The 17,275-nt window shown below is 45.7% G+C and overlaps 1 protein-coding gene across 3 annotated transcripts in view; it reads left to right on the top strand.

Moving 5' to 3' along the window:
• Positions 1-7,675: 7,675 nt before the first annotated feature.
• LOC111145233 (DEAH-box helicase 32 (putative)) overlaps positions 7,676-17,275 on the top strand; it is a 37,899-nt gene continuing 28,299 nt past the window's right edge. For 2 of the 3 annotated variants that reach the window (XM_022500003.1, XM_022500002.1), the window contains exon 1: positions 7,676-8,166. In XM_022500003.1, the coding sequence (XP_022355711.1) occupies positions 7,885-8,166 (282 nt within the window). In that variant the 5' untranslated portion in view covers positions 7,676-7,884. The remainder of the gene's footprint in view (positions 8,167-17,275) is intronic. The other variant, XM_022500001.1, reaches the window with a different exon arrangement.

Below are 17,275 nucleotides of genomic sequence, written 5' to 3'. Positions count from 1 at the left end.
AAGACTGTTATTATTCACTTGTGATGCCTCATTAACCTCTGTTCTAAACATTATAATTATGGGTTACAGGGATATTGTTTATTAGTTGAGCAAATATTTATTGGCCACATGGTCTGTGCAAAACCCTGTATCTCACTTTGTAGAAGTTGTAAAGATGGCTCGGAAATGTATCTTGACTTTAAGAAGTGTGTGGTGAACGTAGAGCAAGAGGACAAAGTGAAAATCTGAATAAATGTGTTGAGTGCATGTAGCAAGTGTTTGCATTAGTCCCATAGTTTGGTTCCAAAAACTCCAGATAGACAAATGTCTCCTTTCTCTAAGCTGCTCCCATAAATGGCCAGAATTAATATTTTTTATTTTTCAGGACTTACACTGTCATAGTAGAGATCAGAGTTCACTTTATCGAGGGTAGCATTTCTCCTGGGAGATTGGAAAATCTGTAACACTAGGGAATAACTGAGTTTGGGGATACAAATGACAAAAGTACAACTTTTTAATATTAGTATTTACAGAAGACTCATCCTTGGAGGCTTTTTTTTCTTTTTTAGATTACTGATTCTGTTTGAACCTGTGTATAAATATTTAATATTAAATAATTTACTGCCATGTAGAATATGAGGAGACATTAAATAGATACTAAGATATTTGTAAAGTTTCAATACAAATTACCACTGATTCTTCAAGAAAAAAATTATTTGGTCAAATAATGTCAACCCAGTTTTGGGTGTCCGATAAAAAGAATGATTTTTTTTAAAGTCAAGATATGTGTGTGTGTGTGTTCCCTTTTCCCCCAGAACCCTTTCCCTAAAGAGTGGAGGTAAAAAGGGAGGGGCTGTGAATCAGATCATAGAACAGACTATTTTCACAGACCTATCAGAAAATGATTTAAAATGCTCAAGTCAAGAAATGTTATTTAGTTTTCATAAGTCTTAAGAATTTTTGTGTATGAAAATGATTTTTTGCCCAGCCCAGTAAGCCAGCTCCAAACCCCACTACGCTTCATCCTGCCGTTTGCCTTGAAATGTTACCAGCGCTCCTAAAACTTGTCTCACTAAGGACTTAAAGAACATTGTAAGTTTTAGTATTAAAAAATACCGTAACATATCAAATCTAATAGGAGAATTGTAAAAAGAAGCAAAAAAGTAAAAAAAAAAAATAAGAATTTTGATCAGAAAATGACCGGGCACGTTAGACCCATGGCATTTACAATAAAACATAGTCTCTTTGGCATACCGTCATTGGTGACCTGGCCCTGTCCACTCTGCGAGTTCGTCTGTACCAGAGCCTTTCTCTCTCCTTTCATGTACCAGCCACCTCTTCCTTCTTCTAGTTATTCGACCATGAGACTAAGTCCACGTGTCATAGACGATCTCTGTTCCACAACACCCCCCTCCCAAGTTTGGCCTCTCTGGACAGTACGCTCTGGGAGGACAGGACCCAGACCTGGCTACTCTCTCTGTGGCACTGGCCCGTTCGCAGGGTAGCTACTTAGTGGGTGCTCAGGTCCTGGCTGAGTAAGTAAACAGAAGACCAGCAGTGTAGGCATGGAAGATGTTAGTCTTAAAAGTGGAAAATCCCCAAAGAACAGAAAGTGATTCAGTCATTAGCTCTGCAGCCTCTAATTACTAATTAAGCACCCACGATATTCGGGCTCAGACTGTGGCACATACCAAAGAGGGAATCGCTCCAATAATAGTCTAAGCAGAGACCAAAACCGTGGGGCGAGGATAATAGGTAATACAGGTAGTTGAGTGGTTCCCTGGTATGAAAGGACGTTGCTTTGTCTGTATCAGTTATGGAAGGTCGGCGGCCTGGGGCAAGCATGGTCCGTGCCTCCCAACAGATCTCGGGGCAGCTCTGGTGGTTTCTGCCCTGTAACTCTGCTGAAAGACAGGGTGAACTGTGGTTTGGGTGTCTTCTTCAAGGCCAACCAAGAACCTGTACAAATATTTCAGTTTTGGAATCTGGGAATTCCCCTAGAAGTTCAGGCCAGAGCCTTTAGGAATAACAGGAGTCTGTCCTCTTGTTCATGAAAGGGGACACAGAGTCACAGAAATCCCGAAGCATAGTGACAGTAGGTCATCACCAGCATCTTGGTATGAAGTAAAAGGGAAAGGGGAAGAACTGAATCCTAAGGAGTTTGAGAAAACCTCGACACTGACGCAATGTAAGGCAGACTTGGAAAAGTTGAGTAAAAATCTCTCTGAACTGCCAACATCATCCACTCAACAAAGATTTGCTGAATGCGGAGTGTGGGCCAGGCTCTTAGACAGCAGTGAGCAGAAGAGACACAAATCCCTGCCTCGTGGTGCTCGCCTTCTGGTGGAGGACACCAACCAGAAGCAAGGTCAAGAGGTAAAATATATACTTTGTCGGCCCATGGTGAGTGTCAAGGGGAAAGAACAAAGCAGGAAAAGAGGCTAGGAAATGGGTCTGGGTTGTGGGGGGTGTGGGTCAAAGTGTAGACAGGGTGGCTGATAAGCCCTCACTGGGTTGACTTTTTTTTTTAAATTTTTTTTTATTTATTTGACAGAGACACAGCGAGAGAGGGAACACAAGCAGGGGGAGTGAGAGATGGAGAAGCAGGCTTCGGCTGAGCAGGGAGCCTGATGTGGGGCTCGATCCCAGGACCCTGGGATCATGGCCTGAGCTGAAGGCAGATGCTTAACGACTGAGCCACCCCAGCTGACATTTGATAAAAACCTTTAAGAGGAAAGGGAGCTAGCCATTGGGACACCTGAGGCAAGGACATTTCAGACAGAGGAGCAGGCGCGAAGTCCCCTGCTGGGGCGTCCAAGGAACACCTAGGGGACCATGGCGGCTAGAAGTGTGAGGAGCAAGGGAGTGTTGGAAATGAGGCCAGAGCCGTGCCAGGTCCAGAGCCTCCGAGCTTGCTGATCCTGTTAAGTGTTTGGGGTTTTCCCTGGAGTGAGATGAGATGGGAAGCCAGTAGAGACTTGTGAGCAGGGGACACACGAGCTGAATAACAGGGTCACTGCGACTGGGTTGAGAAGAGACTGTATGGCTAAGAGTAAATCAGAAGGCCAGGCAGGTGGCTGCTGCCATGACCCAGGGGACCGGCTGCTCCCAGTGGTGCTCAATGTATTTTAAAAGTAGAGCTGACATCATCAGTTCATTTTCTGTTGCTCCTGTAATAAACCACCACAGAGTGAGTGGTTATTTTTTCTTTTACAGTTGTGTAGCGTAGAAGTCCGTCCAGATTCCCACTGGGTTAAGATCGAAGATTGGCAGGCCTGTGTTCCTTTCCGGAGACTCGAGGAGAGAATCCATTTCCTTGTCTTTTCAGCTTTTAGAGGCCGCCCACATCATTCCTTGGCTCATGGCCCTTCCTCCACCTTCAAAGCCGACAGCGCTGCATCCGTGTGACTGTAACTGGGAATGGTTGTCTGATTTCAGGGCTCTTAAGATTAGATTGGACTCACCAGGATAGTCTCCCTAGCCAGAGGGCTTTAACTTGGTGACGTCCTCGGGCCCTTTTGGCCTTCAAAGTACACATTCCCAGGTTCCGGGGATGAGGGCATGCAAGTCTCTGTAGGCTGTTATTCTGCCTACTACCATTGAAGGATCAGATGTGGGATTTGAGGGCAAGAAAAAATCAAGAATAATTTCAAATTTTTTGGTCTGAGCAATTGAAAGAAAGGAAGTCATTGACGTGGGAGGACCAGGTTTGTGGCTTCAGGGTAAATATCAGGGGGTCAGTTTAGGACATGCTAAGTTTGAAATACCTGTTGTATAGCCAAGTTGGACGTGATGAGTTAGTAGTAGAACACAGGAGACCAAGTTCAGGAGCGAGGTGGACAGCACATGCAGGTGGGAGCCCTCCTCACGTGGATGGCATCAAAGCCGTGACACCGCAGGAGACCACACAGGCCCTATTCCATCTCCACAGAGTCCTCACGTTGTACATTTGAGAACTTGATAGGTGTGAAGAATGTATTTTTAGTAAACTGAACATGGAGAAAAATGCAGAAGAGGAACATTGAACAGCGAAACCTAATCCAGAGTTTCTCAGGACAAATTTCATGATCTTGGTTTACTTAATTCCTTGCAAACTTTACCTTTTCTGTGAACTGTGTTTCTAGAATTAACTGCACCAGAACCGAGGATTGCAATGACTGAGACATAGCTCCTCTTACATCAACTTCTGATTCTTTCCTGTTGAGGTAGTTTCATCTTACATTGGATCTGTATTGTTTTTCATAAATGCTTGTTTAAAAGTTGTAATAGACTCACTTCAAAGGGCAGTCCTTGACAAATGATACAGTCTACAATTTATATGTAAGAAAGCTTTGAAAAGGAGCAAATACCAGTCTTCCAGATCCTTGTAGAGGACTGTAGCTGATAACTACTAACAGAACAATTTTTAATTAAATTTGGATTTGAGGAGCATGTCACCTACTGTATTCGTTTTCCCTCACTGGTACTACTAAATTTGCCAAAGGCCAAACCTTGGATCTCTTGTATGTTTTTAATTACCTCTAAGAAAATACTGACATGGGTCAAGCCAGTAGCCAAATAAATGCGGAAAGGCGTTGTCTATCATGAAAACTCCGCCGCTGCCCCCTCCAAATCTGGGCCTCAAACTACCAAGCAACAGAAAGTCCCTCTGAGTGGTGAACATAGATCGTCACAAACTTCATAGCGCTTGCTGGATTCAATAGAGAGCCCTTTGAGGGCTCCACCTTTACAAGTATTTCTGTCCAACAAGCCTAACTGGTTTCTAACATGCTGGGTAGGAAAGCGGGTCAGAAAAGCAGAGAAGGGCCCCACCAGGTAAGTACGCTGACCACAAGGGTGCATGGGTATCGAATCCCTGCAGAAACGCGGGGCTTCAGACCAGTCTGGCCTTTGATCCCTGGACACTTCGGGGAAGTCTGAGGACATCGTTCTGTTTGGGAAACTGACGTAATGGTGACTCTGAGTCACGAAGAGAAAGTTAGATTGTTTTAGTAGGCAGAGGTCTGGTTATCTGTTGCTGCCAACACCAACACCCAGGAACGTAGTAGCTTCCAGAAGCCATGACCGTGGGTTCCCTCTCACGGTTCTCTGGGTTGATGGGGCGGCTGTGGGTGCTGCTTTCACTGGGGGTTGTATTGGCTGGGCCTGTGGTCATCTGGAGACTTGACCTGGCTACGACCATCTTCCGTGGCTTACTCACGTGGCATGTGTGTGCTTTCTGCCAGTGGAAGCCTGGCTTAGGTCTCTTCCCAGTGGCCTTTCCTTGTGGCTTGGGCGTTTCCCAGAATGACAGCTGGCTTCAAGAGGGAGTGTTTCAGGCATGTGGATGCCTTGGAAGTGGTTCGTCGTCACTTCACTGCATTCTTTTGATGGTAGTGATTCACAGGGCCAGCTCAGCGAAGGGGAGAGGAAGTAGACTCCACCTCTCAGGGGAGCAGTGGCAGAGAACTGGCAGCCATCTTTAACCCAGTGGAACAGAGAAGTAGGTGATGGAGCTGTACTTTGTAGGTGTGGTGAGGGGGCCGGGTGACCGTTCCATCTCTGGAAAGATGACTGCTCAGAAAACTCAAGTCTTTCTTGATGGTTCAAAGTGGTCGATACTTAATAAATAAGATTTTACTTTAATTACAAGATTATTGCCCTTCAGGGAGTATCATAAAACTAAGAGAAACATTTCAAGGATGTTTATTTGGTAAAAATAGTAACTGTGTGGGGCACCTGGGTGGCTCAGTGGGTTAAATAAAGCCTCTGCCTTCTGCTTGGGTCATGATCCCAGAGTCCTAGGATCGAGCCCCGCATCGGGCTCTCTGCTCAGCAGGGAGCCTGCTTCTTCCTCTCTCTCTCTCTCCCTGCTTCTCTGCCTACTTGTGATCTCTGCCTATCAAATAAATAAATCTTAAAAAAAAATAGTAACTGTTTTTTTAGGTAAAACGGTTCAGAAATAGTACCTAGGGCAATCATTGATCATAATAACAGCAATTTAATTTACATGTAGAATGAGAACCTCTAGAAGGGATTCTAATCAGAATAAAGGAAAAATTGAATGTAAAACCAAACGTTAACTTCTCTTAAGCAGTGGAATTTTCTGATTCGTAAATACTGTCTTAAAGTCACCTTGCTTTGTGATCCCAAGCCAGAGTGTTCCTTGGAGCTGCTCTGTAGAGCTGGTCTCACCCGTAGGAACTGCAAAGAGCTGTGACGTTAGTCCATATTACATTTGTGTTATTACACCACTCTAATTTTGAAACAACTTTCAGAATGAATTTTGAAGAACTCTCCCTTTGAGGTGTTAAACATCCTTTCTCCCACCCCTCTGATTATTACTTTCTCTCTCTCTTGGCATATTTGTGTGTGTTTGTAAAGTCTTGGTCCTAACCTAAGAGTATCCTTAATGTGTGTTATTAACTGAAGTCCTGAGGAGGCGCCCAGCAAGTGTTTCTTGAGTGTTTCCCTGGAGCCTGGCTTGAATAGTGAAGAAGGCTTTTTTATTACCTGGGTGAGGAGCTAGCCTGGGAGCCCACTAACCATCTAAAGCAATAGTTGTGGTAAACAAGGTCCTGTAAAAAGAGTAATTTGACAATATCATGATTTACAAATTACGGTTTGCTCTTTTTTCCTTGAGTTTCTCTGTATTTTTAGTTTTGACCTGGCTAATGTGAAAAGGGGTTTATTTCCGGCAATATTGATTGGACTTAAAAAAATCACTCAGGATTGAAAGATCACTTACCTGACACATAGGGAATAAGTTACTGACCTCGTTTAAATTTGCCCTTGCTTGGGTAATTTCTTTTCTTCATTTAAAATATTTTCAGGGTGCCTGGGTGGCTCAGTCAATTAAGCATCTGCCTTCAACTCAGGTCATGATCTTGGGGTCCTGGAATCGAGTCCAATGTTGGGCTCCCTGCTCAGCAGGGAGTCTGTTTCTCCATCTCCTTCTGCCCCCTCCCCCCAACTCATTCTCTTTCTCTCTCAAATAAATAGATAAATGAAATCTTTAAAAAAAAATGTTTTCTTCTACTGCCACTTGAATCAGGTATTTTGGGATCAAGGTCCTAGAATCTCAAGAAATATGCTTGAGGCTTCTGCTTGATTAAACAAAGACCTTATAACTCAAAGCTAGCTATAGCCTCAGAGGGAAAATAAATAAATAAATCCACTTCCCTCTGGTTGTGGGTTACCTGTCACTGTGGACTGGCATAAGCAAATCTAAATGAAGTTTTTAAAAATACTCTCCTTTAAGCTAGAGGATTTCTTAATTAAAACAAAATAGACTGTCTTGTAACCAGTGTTAGGGCAGGATGCACTGGGTCCTCACGGTGTCCCCCAGTAACAGGATCCAGCGTCTCTCTCATAGTGGGGCTAGAGACCATGTGCTAGAGCCTCGCAGCCACCACGTCCCCGGCTCGCTGTTGGGGCCTGTGCTCGAGGTCAGGCCTAGAGCACCAGGTCCAGTGTGCAGCCATCCCCAAGCCGGCCAGAAGACGGCAGCTGACCGCACTTGAAGAGTTAGGCTGGCTCCTCAAAGACGAAGCAGAAAGCACAGGCAGTAACCAATTTGCAGAAGAAAAAAAAAAACCAGTTAACGCTTTCGTTTTGAATGCTTTTGCTTTTGGACATCTTGTTTGGGTACCTGATTTTCCTTCTTTTTTTTATTTGTGTGTTTTAGGGCGGTGTACGGACTGTCACTGAACGTGCAGAAGAGCGTGTCCGGGCACCGTAGGTCACACAGCAGAGAGGCCCGGGTGCGGATGGGGGGAGCCCAGCTGGCTGAGACTCTGCACTGACGTCTCGGCGATCGGGACGTCCCAGCGAGCGACCGCAGACTCTCGGCCCGGTGCGCGGCGTGCTGCTGTCGGAGCACAGCGCCCGGAGGATGCCGGCTGCTTAAGCTCGCCCTCGGACAAGATGGAAGAGGCAGAACTGGAATGCCCGGACTCCGCCTCAGAGAAACGCTATTTCCCCGAGTCCCTGGATTCCAGTGATGGGGAGGAGGAGGGGATTTTGGCTTGTGAGGATTTGGAACTCAACCCTTTCGATGGATTGCCATATTCATCACGTTATTACAAACTTCTAAAAGAGAGGGAAGATCTTCCAATATGGAAAGAAAAATACTCCTTTATGGAGAATCTGCTTCAGAATCAAATTGTGATCGTTTCAGGAGATGCTAAGTGTGGCAAGAGCTCTCAGGTGAGTAGCCGTTGGGAAACACCATTTGCTTGAGGCGTTGTACTTTTTCCTTACTTAAGTGCAACGTCGGAGCATAGCATTCCGTTTTAATAATGTTATCTAAACCAACCAACCAAACAAACAAAAAAGCTCTAACGATTCAAGCACAACAGTTAAATTACCTGGTTTAATTTATTAAAGCCGGTTGATGACAGTTAATTACACCGTGTGGATATCGTGTTTAGTGTACCAGTACATTTTCTCTAGACTGGTAGATAAAAACCCATTCAAATTATTTCATGGCTCATATTCCATTTGAAAAGATGCGATAGGTGTTATTTGCCTGCCACAGATTTGGGGACTAGTTGTCATGTTGATGTGCCCAGCGGTCTGACGATGGAGGTGTTCGGTCATGCGTGCTTCTTGGCGAAGCTGGGTAAATTACAGAAATTCAACAGCACAGAAAATTGTTATTTTCCAGACTGTAAGAAATAAGTGAGTGGGCAAATATCATCCTGGCCCAAGATCCTACATTTTGGGGTCCAGTATGGAGGATAGAATGAGGGTAGATGGTTAATGAAAACGTATGGTCCAGGCTGTTCTGACACCTGAACTTCTAGATTTGATTTTAGTAGTATCTATATTTTGCCTTTAAATTCCAACACAAGCAGTATTTTGATTACAAAATTCATGTATGGATTCTTGGAATGTAAGAATTAGAATAGACTATAAAGATACTCTGACAGAACGCCTTCATTTCTCAGATGATGAAACTGGCCCAGAGGGATTTGATAATTTGTCTAATGTCACACAACTTCCTGAGCTGGGAGTACAAGAATACTTTCTACTGTGCATTGCTACTTTTCAGGTTGTTTGTTACCTCTGAGGCTTACTTGTTCTAACTTGAAGAGAGGAGAGATGGACAATAGGTGGTTTTTCTTTAACTTAGAGCTGCCCATGTGGAGTGTTTGCAGTTACAATTATAATTGTAATTGTTGCGGTGAGTTACTGTTACAACTAATGCTTTTGGTTTCTCAGCAAGAAGCTACTGTTGAAAACTGAATGGGTATAATATTCCTTCCTTTCTGTGGACAAACAGCAAGTTAAAACATTATTTGAAATTGTTACTTTGCAATAATTCAGACTTAGGAAAAGTTGCAAAAGTAGGACAAAGATTTTCCGTATGTTTTTCAACCAACTTTCTTAAACGTTAATATTTTACATGTGCTTTATCGTTTTCTCTTTCCATGCACACAAAGACATACAGACGTGCACAGTGTTTATCGTGAACCCTCTAAAAGTTAATGATAGGATGCCCTTTGCCTCCAAATACTTCAAATATTTACTAAAAACGGCATAGCCACACTGTAATTATCAAAGTCGGGAATGTAGAATTGACATTTCCTGATTACCTAATGTACAGACATTCAATTTCATCACTTTTCCTACTAATGTCCTTTATAATACAAGTATTTTTCTGGTCTAGAACCCAATCCAAATTACATTGTATGTAATTGCCACTTCTCTTTCCTCACCTCTCATCTGAAACAGCTGCTGTTTTTTTCTCATCCTTCATGACCTTGACACTTGAAGAGTACCGCTAGGTGTTTTGTATGACATCCCTCAGTTTGAGCCTGTCTGACGTTTCCTTTGGATTAGATTCCAGTTAAAGCATTTGTGGCAGGAAGACCGCGCAGGTGCTGTGGTGTCCTCCTCCGTGCCTCCTATCAGGAGGCCTAGTAAGATTTCTGCCCTGATGTTAATTATATTTGGTAACTTGGTAAGGTTCTCATACCTGCTGCCTACTTGAAGAAATAAGACACTATTTTTCTCAGAGGCTGTCTGTGTGTCCCTTCCCCATACTCTACACTCTATCCTCCACAGAGTAACTTGTATTAATCATTTCTTGCTTTTCTTTATAGCTTTACCATGTGTTTTGGCTAAAAACGCTGTTATTTTAGCCAGTTTTTCACTACTAAATGAACATACTGAGTTCTTCTGAGACCAGCTTGTCTTGCACAGGTGTTACTGACAGGCAGACATAATAGTGAGGCTCTAACTTGGGGCTCACCTGGGGGCCTTCCAAAACCCACTTGCTGCCCCCCCCAACCCTGCCTCAGTTTTTAATCCAATAGGTGGGGAGAGGAGGGCTCGCCGGGGTAACAGACCCACGGGTGATGCTAATGGTGGTGGTCTGGAAACCATGGATGAGCCTGATGCTTTACAGCTGGGCTTCCTTTGTTTTTTCTTTTTATGGTGTCCCGTTGTGTGCATATAGTTTATATATCCGTTCGCTTGGTGATGATGGGCCGTTGGGTTGCTTCCAGGGTTTGGCTATTCCAACAGTGCTGTGATGAGCATTTTGTGGTGTTGTTTCTTTTTTTTAAGTGGGCTCCATGTGCAGCCTTGAGCCCAAAGCCAGGCTCCAGCTCACAACCCTGAGATCAAGACCCGAGCTGAAATTAAGACTCAGGTGCTTAACCGACCCAGCTGCCCGGGTGCCCCATGATGAGCACTTTTGTATAAGTCTCCTGTTAAATCTTTTCAAGAGTTTTGAAACAATGGAGTAAAAAAAATCAGTGTTTCACTTTTAAAAGCATATAAAAAGATACGGGGAGGTACTTCAAGACTGTAAAGTGCGCTTCTCAACATGCGTTTGCCTACTAGTTTTAGCATCCTTAGATCATTCTTTGACATGATTACTCTGGGGGTAACCAAACTGGTGATTTTCCTAATTCTGACGTTCCTTTTACATTTAATATTTGGAATTCTTCTGAAAAACCAAACTTCCTCTTTGTTATTTACCTGTTCATTTATTTCAATGTGGGCTCATGCATTCTTTCTTTATTCTATGGATTATAATCCATTACTAAGCCCATTTGTTTTGTTGCTAAAATTGTCCCTGATGTGGCCTGTGGGCACCCGTTCAGGATGATTCCGTGTCCTTCCGATGTGTCCCGTGGTTCCTGAGCTCATCTTTGCTCTTTCCCCGTAAGACCTTAGAGGCTCTACCCGTGTCTCAAGAAATAGCCATTTTTCTCAAGGAGCCCTGGTTCCATTTAGTGGAGAATTGTACTTAGAAACCAAGATGGGGACACTAAGTGGCATTGCCATTGGCTTGTCATTGCTTCCAGGCCTTGTCCTTTAACATAGCAGGGAAGTAAATATTGGGAGGAGGGGTTACAGCTACCCCCACCAGCCACCTCTAACTCTGCTTCTCTGTCTCTGGCTCTTTCTGTTTCTCTTTCTTATGTATTTCTCTCTCTCTCTCTCTCTCTCTCTCTGTATATATATATATTTGTTTGTTTGTTTTTATTTCTCTGTCTGTGTCTTAAAAACCACGAATTCATGCTGATGCCTCTGGTTACAGTTCCACACCACAAGGTTCATTCTTTGTGCCTGTTTCCCATGCCTAACTCCCTTCTCTAACTGTGGGAAACCTGTCACTCATTATTTGCAGTGGCTTGGCTTGTTCGGTCTTAGAATACATGCTCATCATGTAGTTTCAGAATTGCTAACCCACGCTTTTGGTTAAAAAAAAATTACGTGCTCCCTGAGTTTTCTTTTAGAACTTGTGATCTTTTAGGGCAAGAATTATCATACATTTATAATATGTTATAACTGGCAATGCTTTCTCCTGTCATCTTTGACTTTTCAACCATTTTCACAAATAATGCTTGTTTTCTATTAGTTGGGAAGTCAGTGTGTATCTACAGGGTGGCAGAAAACAAAATAGTCCTCAAATGATGGGAAAATGGGCCAGTTCTAAACTAATTTAAATATTGGGAGCGTTGGTTGTTTTCTCAATTCTGGAAACAACCTGGTTATTTTTTACAGAGCTTCCAGGACTGTCTTGTTCCTCAGAGCTCAAGCCTTTCAAAGAAAAGTTTGTCTTTAGACCCAAGCCTTCTAAGGAGGACCACAGACATTTCATAGGATCCTAAAAGTTTCATCTCTCTTTGGTCTAGCTGGCATTTTGTGCCTGCCCTGGGGAAAATAGGACAACCTTTCATATATTTATAGAGGCTTTTCCTATTGCCTTTTTTGGGGGTAGCTTTATTAAAAAAAAAAAGCCTGAAAGAAAATGAAATATTTTTAGAGCTGTCTGTTTTATTTGCTTCTCCTTCTCTAGCTTTTGTCCGGAAATTTCCCAGGAGACGGGTGGGTTAGGGAGGTGGCTAAGCGCGCTGCACTTGAGATCGCACCTAAAGTAAGAAGCTGTACGGTTTAGAACATCTGCCCCCTGTTAACTGAGTAAACGTGCCGACCATGTTCCCTGCTGCGGGATTCTACCTGTGTTCACTCCGTGTCAAGATACATACAAATTAAGATAGCCAGGGCCGTGGGACATGAAATTCAGAAGGGGACCCACTCCTCAGTAATGTAGCCTGACCTAGGACTTCACCTGGGGTGGCCTCAGGAACGAGCTCAGGCACAGGCACTTTGCAGGGTGTTTTTGTGGGGAGTCAGACCTTTGGGTGAATCTGGTCTTGAAGGTTCCTTTCAACCTTTGGATTCCATGGTTCTGGCACTGGAATAAGAGTGAGAGACCAGAGCCTCGGCACTGGCTGCAGCCCCCGTGGTTCTAGAAAGCAGAAGAGGAACCAGGCTGGCACGGACAGAGGAGTGATGGAAAACGAGGGCTTGGGGGACTTTGGGACTCGGACGTGTTAACAGGCATAGCCTCGTGTCTCACAGATGACTTTTTGTCTCGCTTCACTTGTGCACCTGTCCACTCAGTGAGCTGAGACCGTCAGTGGCGGTGGGTGCAAGGACAGGGAGTTCTATACGGATATAACTCATGTGGTGGTCCTCTGGCCCCAGGGGCAGCCGAGGGCCCGCACACAGACCTGGCCGCCATGGCTGCTCTCCCGGATCGGGCCCCGCAACCCCCCCTCCCCGCTGAGAGCCCCGGGCCCAGCCTCCGGCCTCTGGGCCTGTTGCCCAGAGAATGGAGCATCTTTGCTTCACTTTGAATTCGTACAACTTGCAGAACTCTAGCCTCTAATTAAAGTTGATGAAGCCTTGATGTAGATCAGATTCTGGTTCCTCAGAGGACTCCTCTTACCGCCTCTCATGCCGCAAGTGGGCCAGTGTCCTGGTGATCCGCTGTCTGGAAGCAGATAAGAGCTGGGGCCGCACGGTCTCGCTGTGCACTGTCACACTGATTGCCCTGCACACCCCGGAGGCAGCCGAGCTGGGCTTTGGGACAGCAGAGTAGCGTGCTTCAGGCTTTAACACACTTGGCACAACACACAGTCCAGGAAATGGCATTTAAAAAATGGGTTGAGGGAGGGGCGCCTGGGTGGCTCAGTCAGTTAAGCATCTGCCTCTGGCCCAGGTCATGATCTCAGGGTCTTGGGATCGAGCTCCTGTCAGGCTCGCTGCTCAGCGAAGAGCCACTTCTCCCCCTCCTTCTGCCTGGCCCCCCACTCATGCTCGCTCGTTCACTCTCTCAAATAAATAAATAAAATCATTTTTTTTTAAATAAAAAAATGGGTCGAAGGAGTTTGAAACAATTGTGAGGTGAATTCCAAATGAAAATATTTGCAGTTGTGTTTTCTAGTAGGGAGAGTTTCTAGACCAAACGTACAAATTCAGGGGTATCTGTTGCCCAGACTCCCAGATAAACATGTAAGTAGGTTTATTTTTCTCTTGAGTCAAAAGAGCAGTCTCTGCTCTTCCCTAAGCAGCCCGAGGTGACCTCTGAAAATGGTTCGCTGTCCACTTGACCCAGAAAACCCTACGAAATCATGCAAATCAAGAGGTTCAAATCTTCGCTTTCACTTGAAGAACACACGTGAAGCTGCCCAGGCCGTCAAGGGTATGCAGATCTGATAAGCCACCAGGTACCTGAAGGACGTCACTTTGCAGGAGCGGTGCGTCCGTGCAGTGGTGGGAGTTGGTGGGTGTGCCCAGGCCAGACAGTGAGGCTGTGCACAGGGTCAGGGGCCCCAGAAGAGTGTTGAATTTTTTACTGCACGTGTTTGGAAATGCAGAGTCATGCTGAACATAAGGGTTGAGATGTCAGTTCTCTGGTCCTTGAGCACATGCAGGCAAACAGAGTCCCCCGAGATGCAGCCCGGAACTTACAGGGCTCATGGTCATGTCAACCCACACATGAGCTCTCCCTGCCACACTGAGCGATCCTGCCCAAAGACAACCGGATTGTCCCTAAACCAGAAGAGGAGGTTGCACAGAAGAAAAAGCTATCCCTGAGGAAACTGAAGAAACAAAAACTTGCAGCCCGGGAGTAAATTCTGCTGAGAATAAATGCCCCCCCCCCCAAAAAAAAAACAACTTGTTTCCTATTTTGTTCACCAGATTGTACAACTTTTGCTAAGTTCTTTTTTTTTTTTAAGATTTTATTTATTTTATTTATTTATTTTTTTTTTTGACACAGAGCACAAGTCGGGGGAGCAGGAGAGGAAGAAGCCGCCTCCCTGCTGAGCAGGGAGCCTAATGCAGGGCTCTATCCTAGGACCCTGGGATCATGACCTGAGCCTAAAGCAGACGCTTAACCAACTGAGCCATCCAGGCGCCCTATTGCTAAGTTCTGAAGTGTTGTTTAAGGCACAAAGTGGCCTAGAATTCGGTGTATCTCTCTGGGAAGAGTAAAGCCAGATGGATTAGAGAAAGATGTAGGTATTTAAGCTCTCCAGGTTCTTGTAGTGCCAACTTATAATATGTTCTGGATGCCAGGGGGCAGGGGACCATCTTCTAGGAGAGACTGTGGAGGGCAGAATGAATTCTCAAAAAGGCGTGTAACTCCTTGGCGAGAGGCTAAGGTATATTGGGACAAAGAAAAAGCCGCTCCCAGAGGAGACTCAGAATCCGGGCACAGAAGGCCCCGGTGTTTATCGTTGGCACCGAGAGTGCCGGCGTGCCCTGTGACTCTGTAATCCTGGTCCCTGGAAATGACCAAATGTCCACATTTCTAGCAGTCGCTGAATCATGCTTTTTCCAGCTGATACTTTGCGTTCGCCAGGGTGTCACACTTGACAATGGGCCTGAGCTGGCTTCGAGTGATTCAGGAGGTGCTTAAGCCGGAGGAATTGTACTGAGCAGGACAGATGAGTTCATACTTCCTTTCCCGTGGCGTGTGCGTCGCTCACCGCTGCCGTCCGTGTGTGGCTGTTTCCGCAGGCCGGTGCGTCCCGGGCAGCCAAGGCCGCCCTCAGCGGGCTCTCGGAAATGAGCTGTGGCTTGTGCTCCGCCCGTCATTGGCTGTGTCAGCAGACACCCCCGTTAAGCACGGCAGGCGTGTGGCCAGTCTTTCCCCGGTTGCTTTAACAGATACAATTTAGAAGAGCTCTTCCCACTTCTGAAGTAATTTTTTTGCCTCGTAAGTGAAATAATTTGCTCAATAGTGGAAGGGGGCAAAAGAGGGCAATGAGGACTGTTGGATTGTTAGATTTATTGCACTGCCAGGCCTATATGATATTTATGCCATTATAAATGCGGTGTACTAATCTAATCGTGCAGCATTTGTCTCAACGAGTAGATAGAAGAAAAGAAATGCAGGCCAAATCCCGATCAGGAGCTTGGGAACGTGGCCCGCGATTGTGTGAATCCCGTAGCAGTCCAGACTTCGAACCAGCCGTCCTGCATCGCAGAACAAAGACTGTGCGGAGTATTCTCAGGTGCTGTAGGCAAACTGGGTGCCCTGATTTCAGCAGCAGTTTACGTCTGTAAAGCGGTGCGGTGCTCATCACGGTGTTGTGTCCACACCGCCGTTCGGCTGGAAAGTGCGGTTAGAAATGTTGGCGGCTGAGTCTCGAGGCTTCCTTTGCCACCTTTGTAGGAAGGTGCTCAGAAGCGCCCGGACACCTGCCGCGTGGCGGGCATCATGCCGGACACGCAGCCAGAGGGTTGGAGCGGCTCGGGCTGGGCTGCCACCGGCAGTAGGACTTGGGCAAGGTACTCGTATAGAGTGTGGTCAACGTGCCTTCCAGAGATTTCCTCCGGCTCTGAAATCCCGTGACTCCTCTGCCCGCCTCCTTGCTCCCGCCTGCTTGTCAGCTGCTCTCAGGCTCGCTGCCCCTGGGCCTGCTCCCTGCACAGACCGGCCTGACACCTTCCTCACCGCCGGAGGCCCAAGGTCACCTCTCCCCTCCTAGCGCCTCACTCCCCATGAAAGCACCTTCTGCGGTCTAGCTTTGCTCATTTTATTTTATTTTCCAATTTTCTGTTCTTGACGGTGATACCGTCGCCCTACTATTAGTTAGAAATCCTAGAATGTTTGTTTCTTCTTAGGCATCTTACTCTGCTAGTGAGTACTGCTCATGCTGCCTTTGCAGTTAATGTCCCTTGGTTTCATTACTTCTAAGTTCTGAGTCCAAGCTTTTCCCTTTTCTTCCTTCGATTATTATTATGATATCCTTAACCTTCCACCCACCCAAATATTTATTATCCCTATTATGTGTCAGGTCCTCTGTTACGTATTGGGGAAAGTATGAACCATACACATTCAGTGTAAGGACTCCCCAGTCTAGTGGGGAGACAAAAATTCAAGCAAATGGTTTAATTTAATTTAATGTATTTATTTTTATCTTATTTTATTTTTATTTATTCATTTGAGAGAGATGGAGAAAGAAAGCACAAGCAGGGGGAGAGGCAGAGGGAGGGGGAGAAGCAGACTCCCCACTGAGCTGGGAGCCCGACATGGGGCTCCATCCCAGGACCTGGAGATCATGACCTGAGCTGAAGGCAGAGATGCTGCTTAACCATCTGAGCCACCCAGGCGCCCCTAACGTATTTATTTTTATTTGAGAATCAGAGTGTGAGAGAGAGAGCATGAACAGGGTGGGCGGCAGAGGGAGAAGCAGACTCCCCACTGAGCAGGGAACCTGATTCGGGGCTTGATCCCAAGAGTCCGGGGTCATGACCTGAGCCAAAGGCAGATGCTTAACCTCCTGAGCCACCCAGGTGCCCCTCAAACAAACAGTTTTGTTTTGTTTTTTAAAGATTTTATTTATTTATTTGACAGACAGAGATCACAAGTAGGCAGAGAGGCAGACAGAGCGGAGGAAGCAGGCTCCCTGCAGAGCACAGAGCCCGATGTGGGGCTCGATCCCAGGACACTGGGACCATGACCTGAGCTGAAGGCAGAGGCTTTAACCCACTGAAC

The sequence above is a fragment of the Enhydra lutris genome, unplaced genomic scaffold (genome assembly GCF_002288905.1).
Source record: "Enhydra lutris kenyoni isolate GAN:26980312 unplaced genomic scaffold, ASM228890v2 scaffoldscaffold12, whole genome shotgun sequence".
Lineage (NCBI taxonomy): Eukaryota > Metazoa > Chordata > Mammalia > Carnivora > Mustelidae > Enhydra > Enhydra lutris.
The sequence above is the reverse complement of the archived record's forward strand: the minus strand, read 5'-3'. Positions and strand labels throughout refer to the sequence as shown.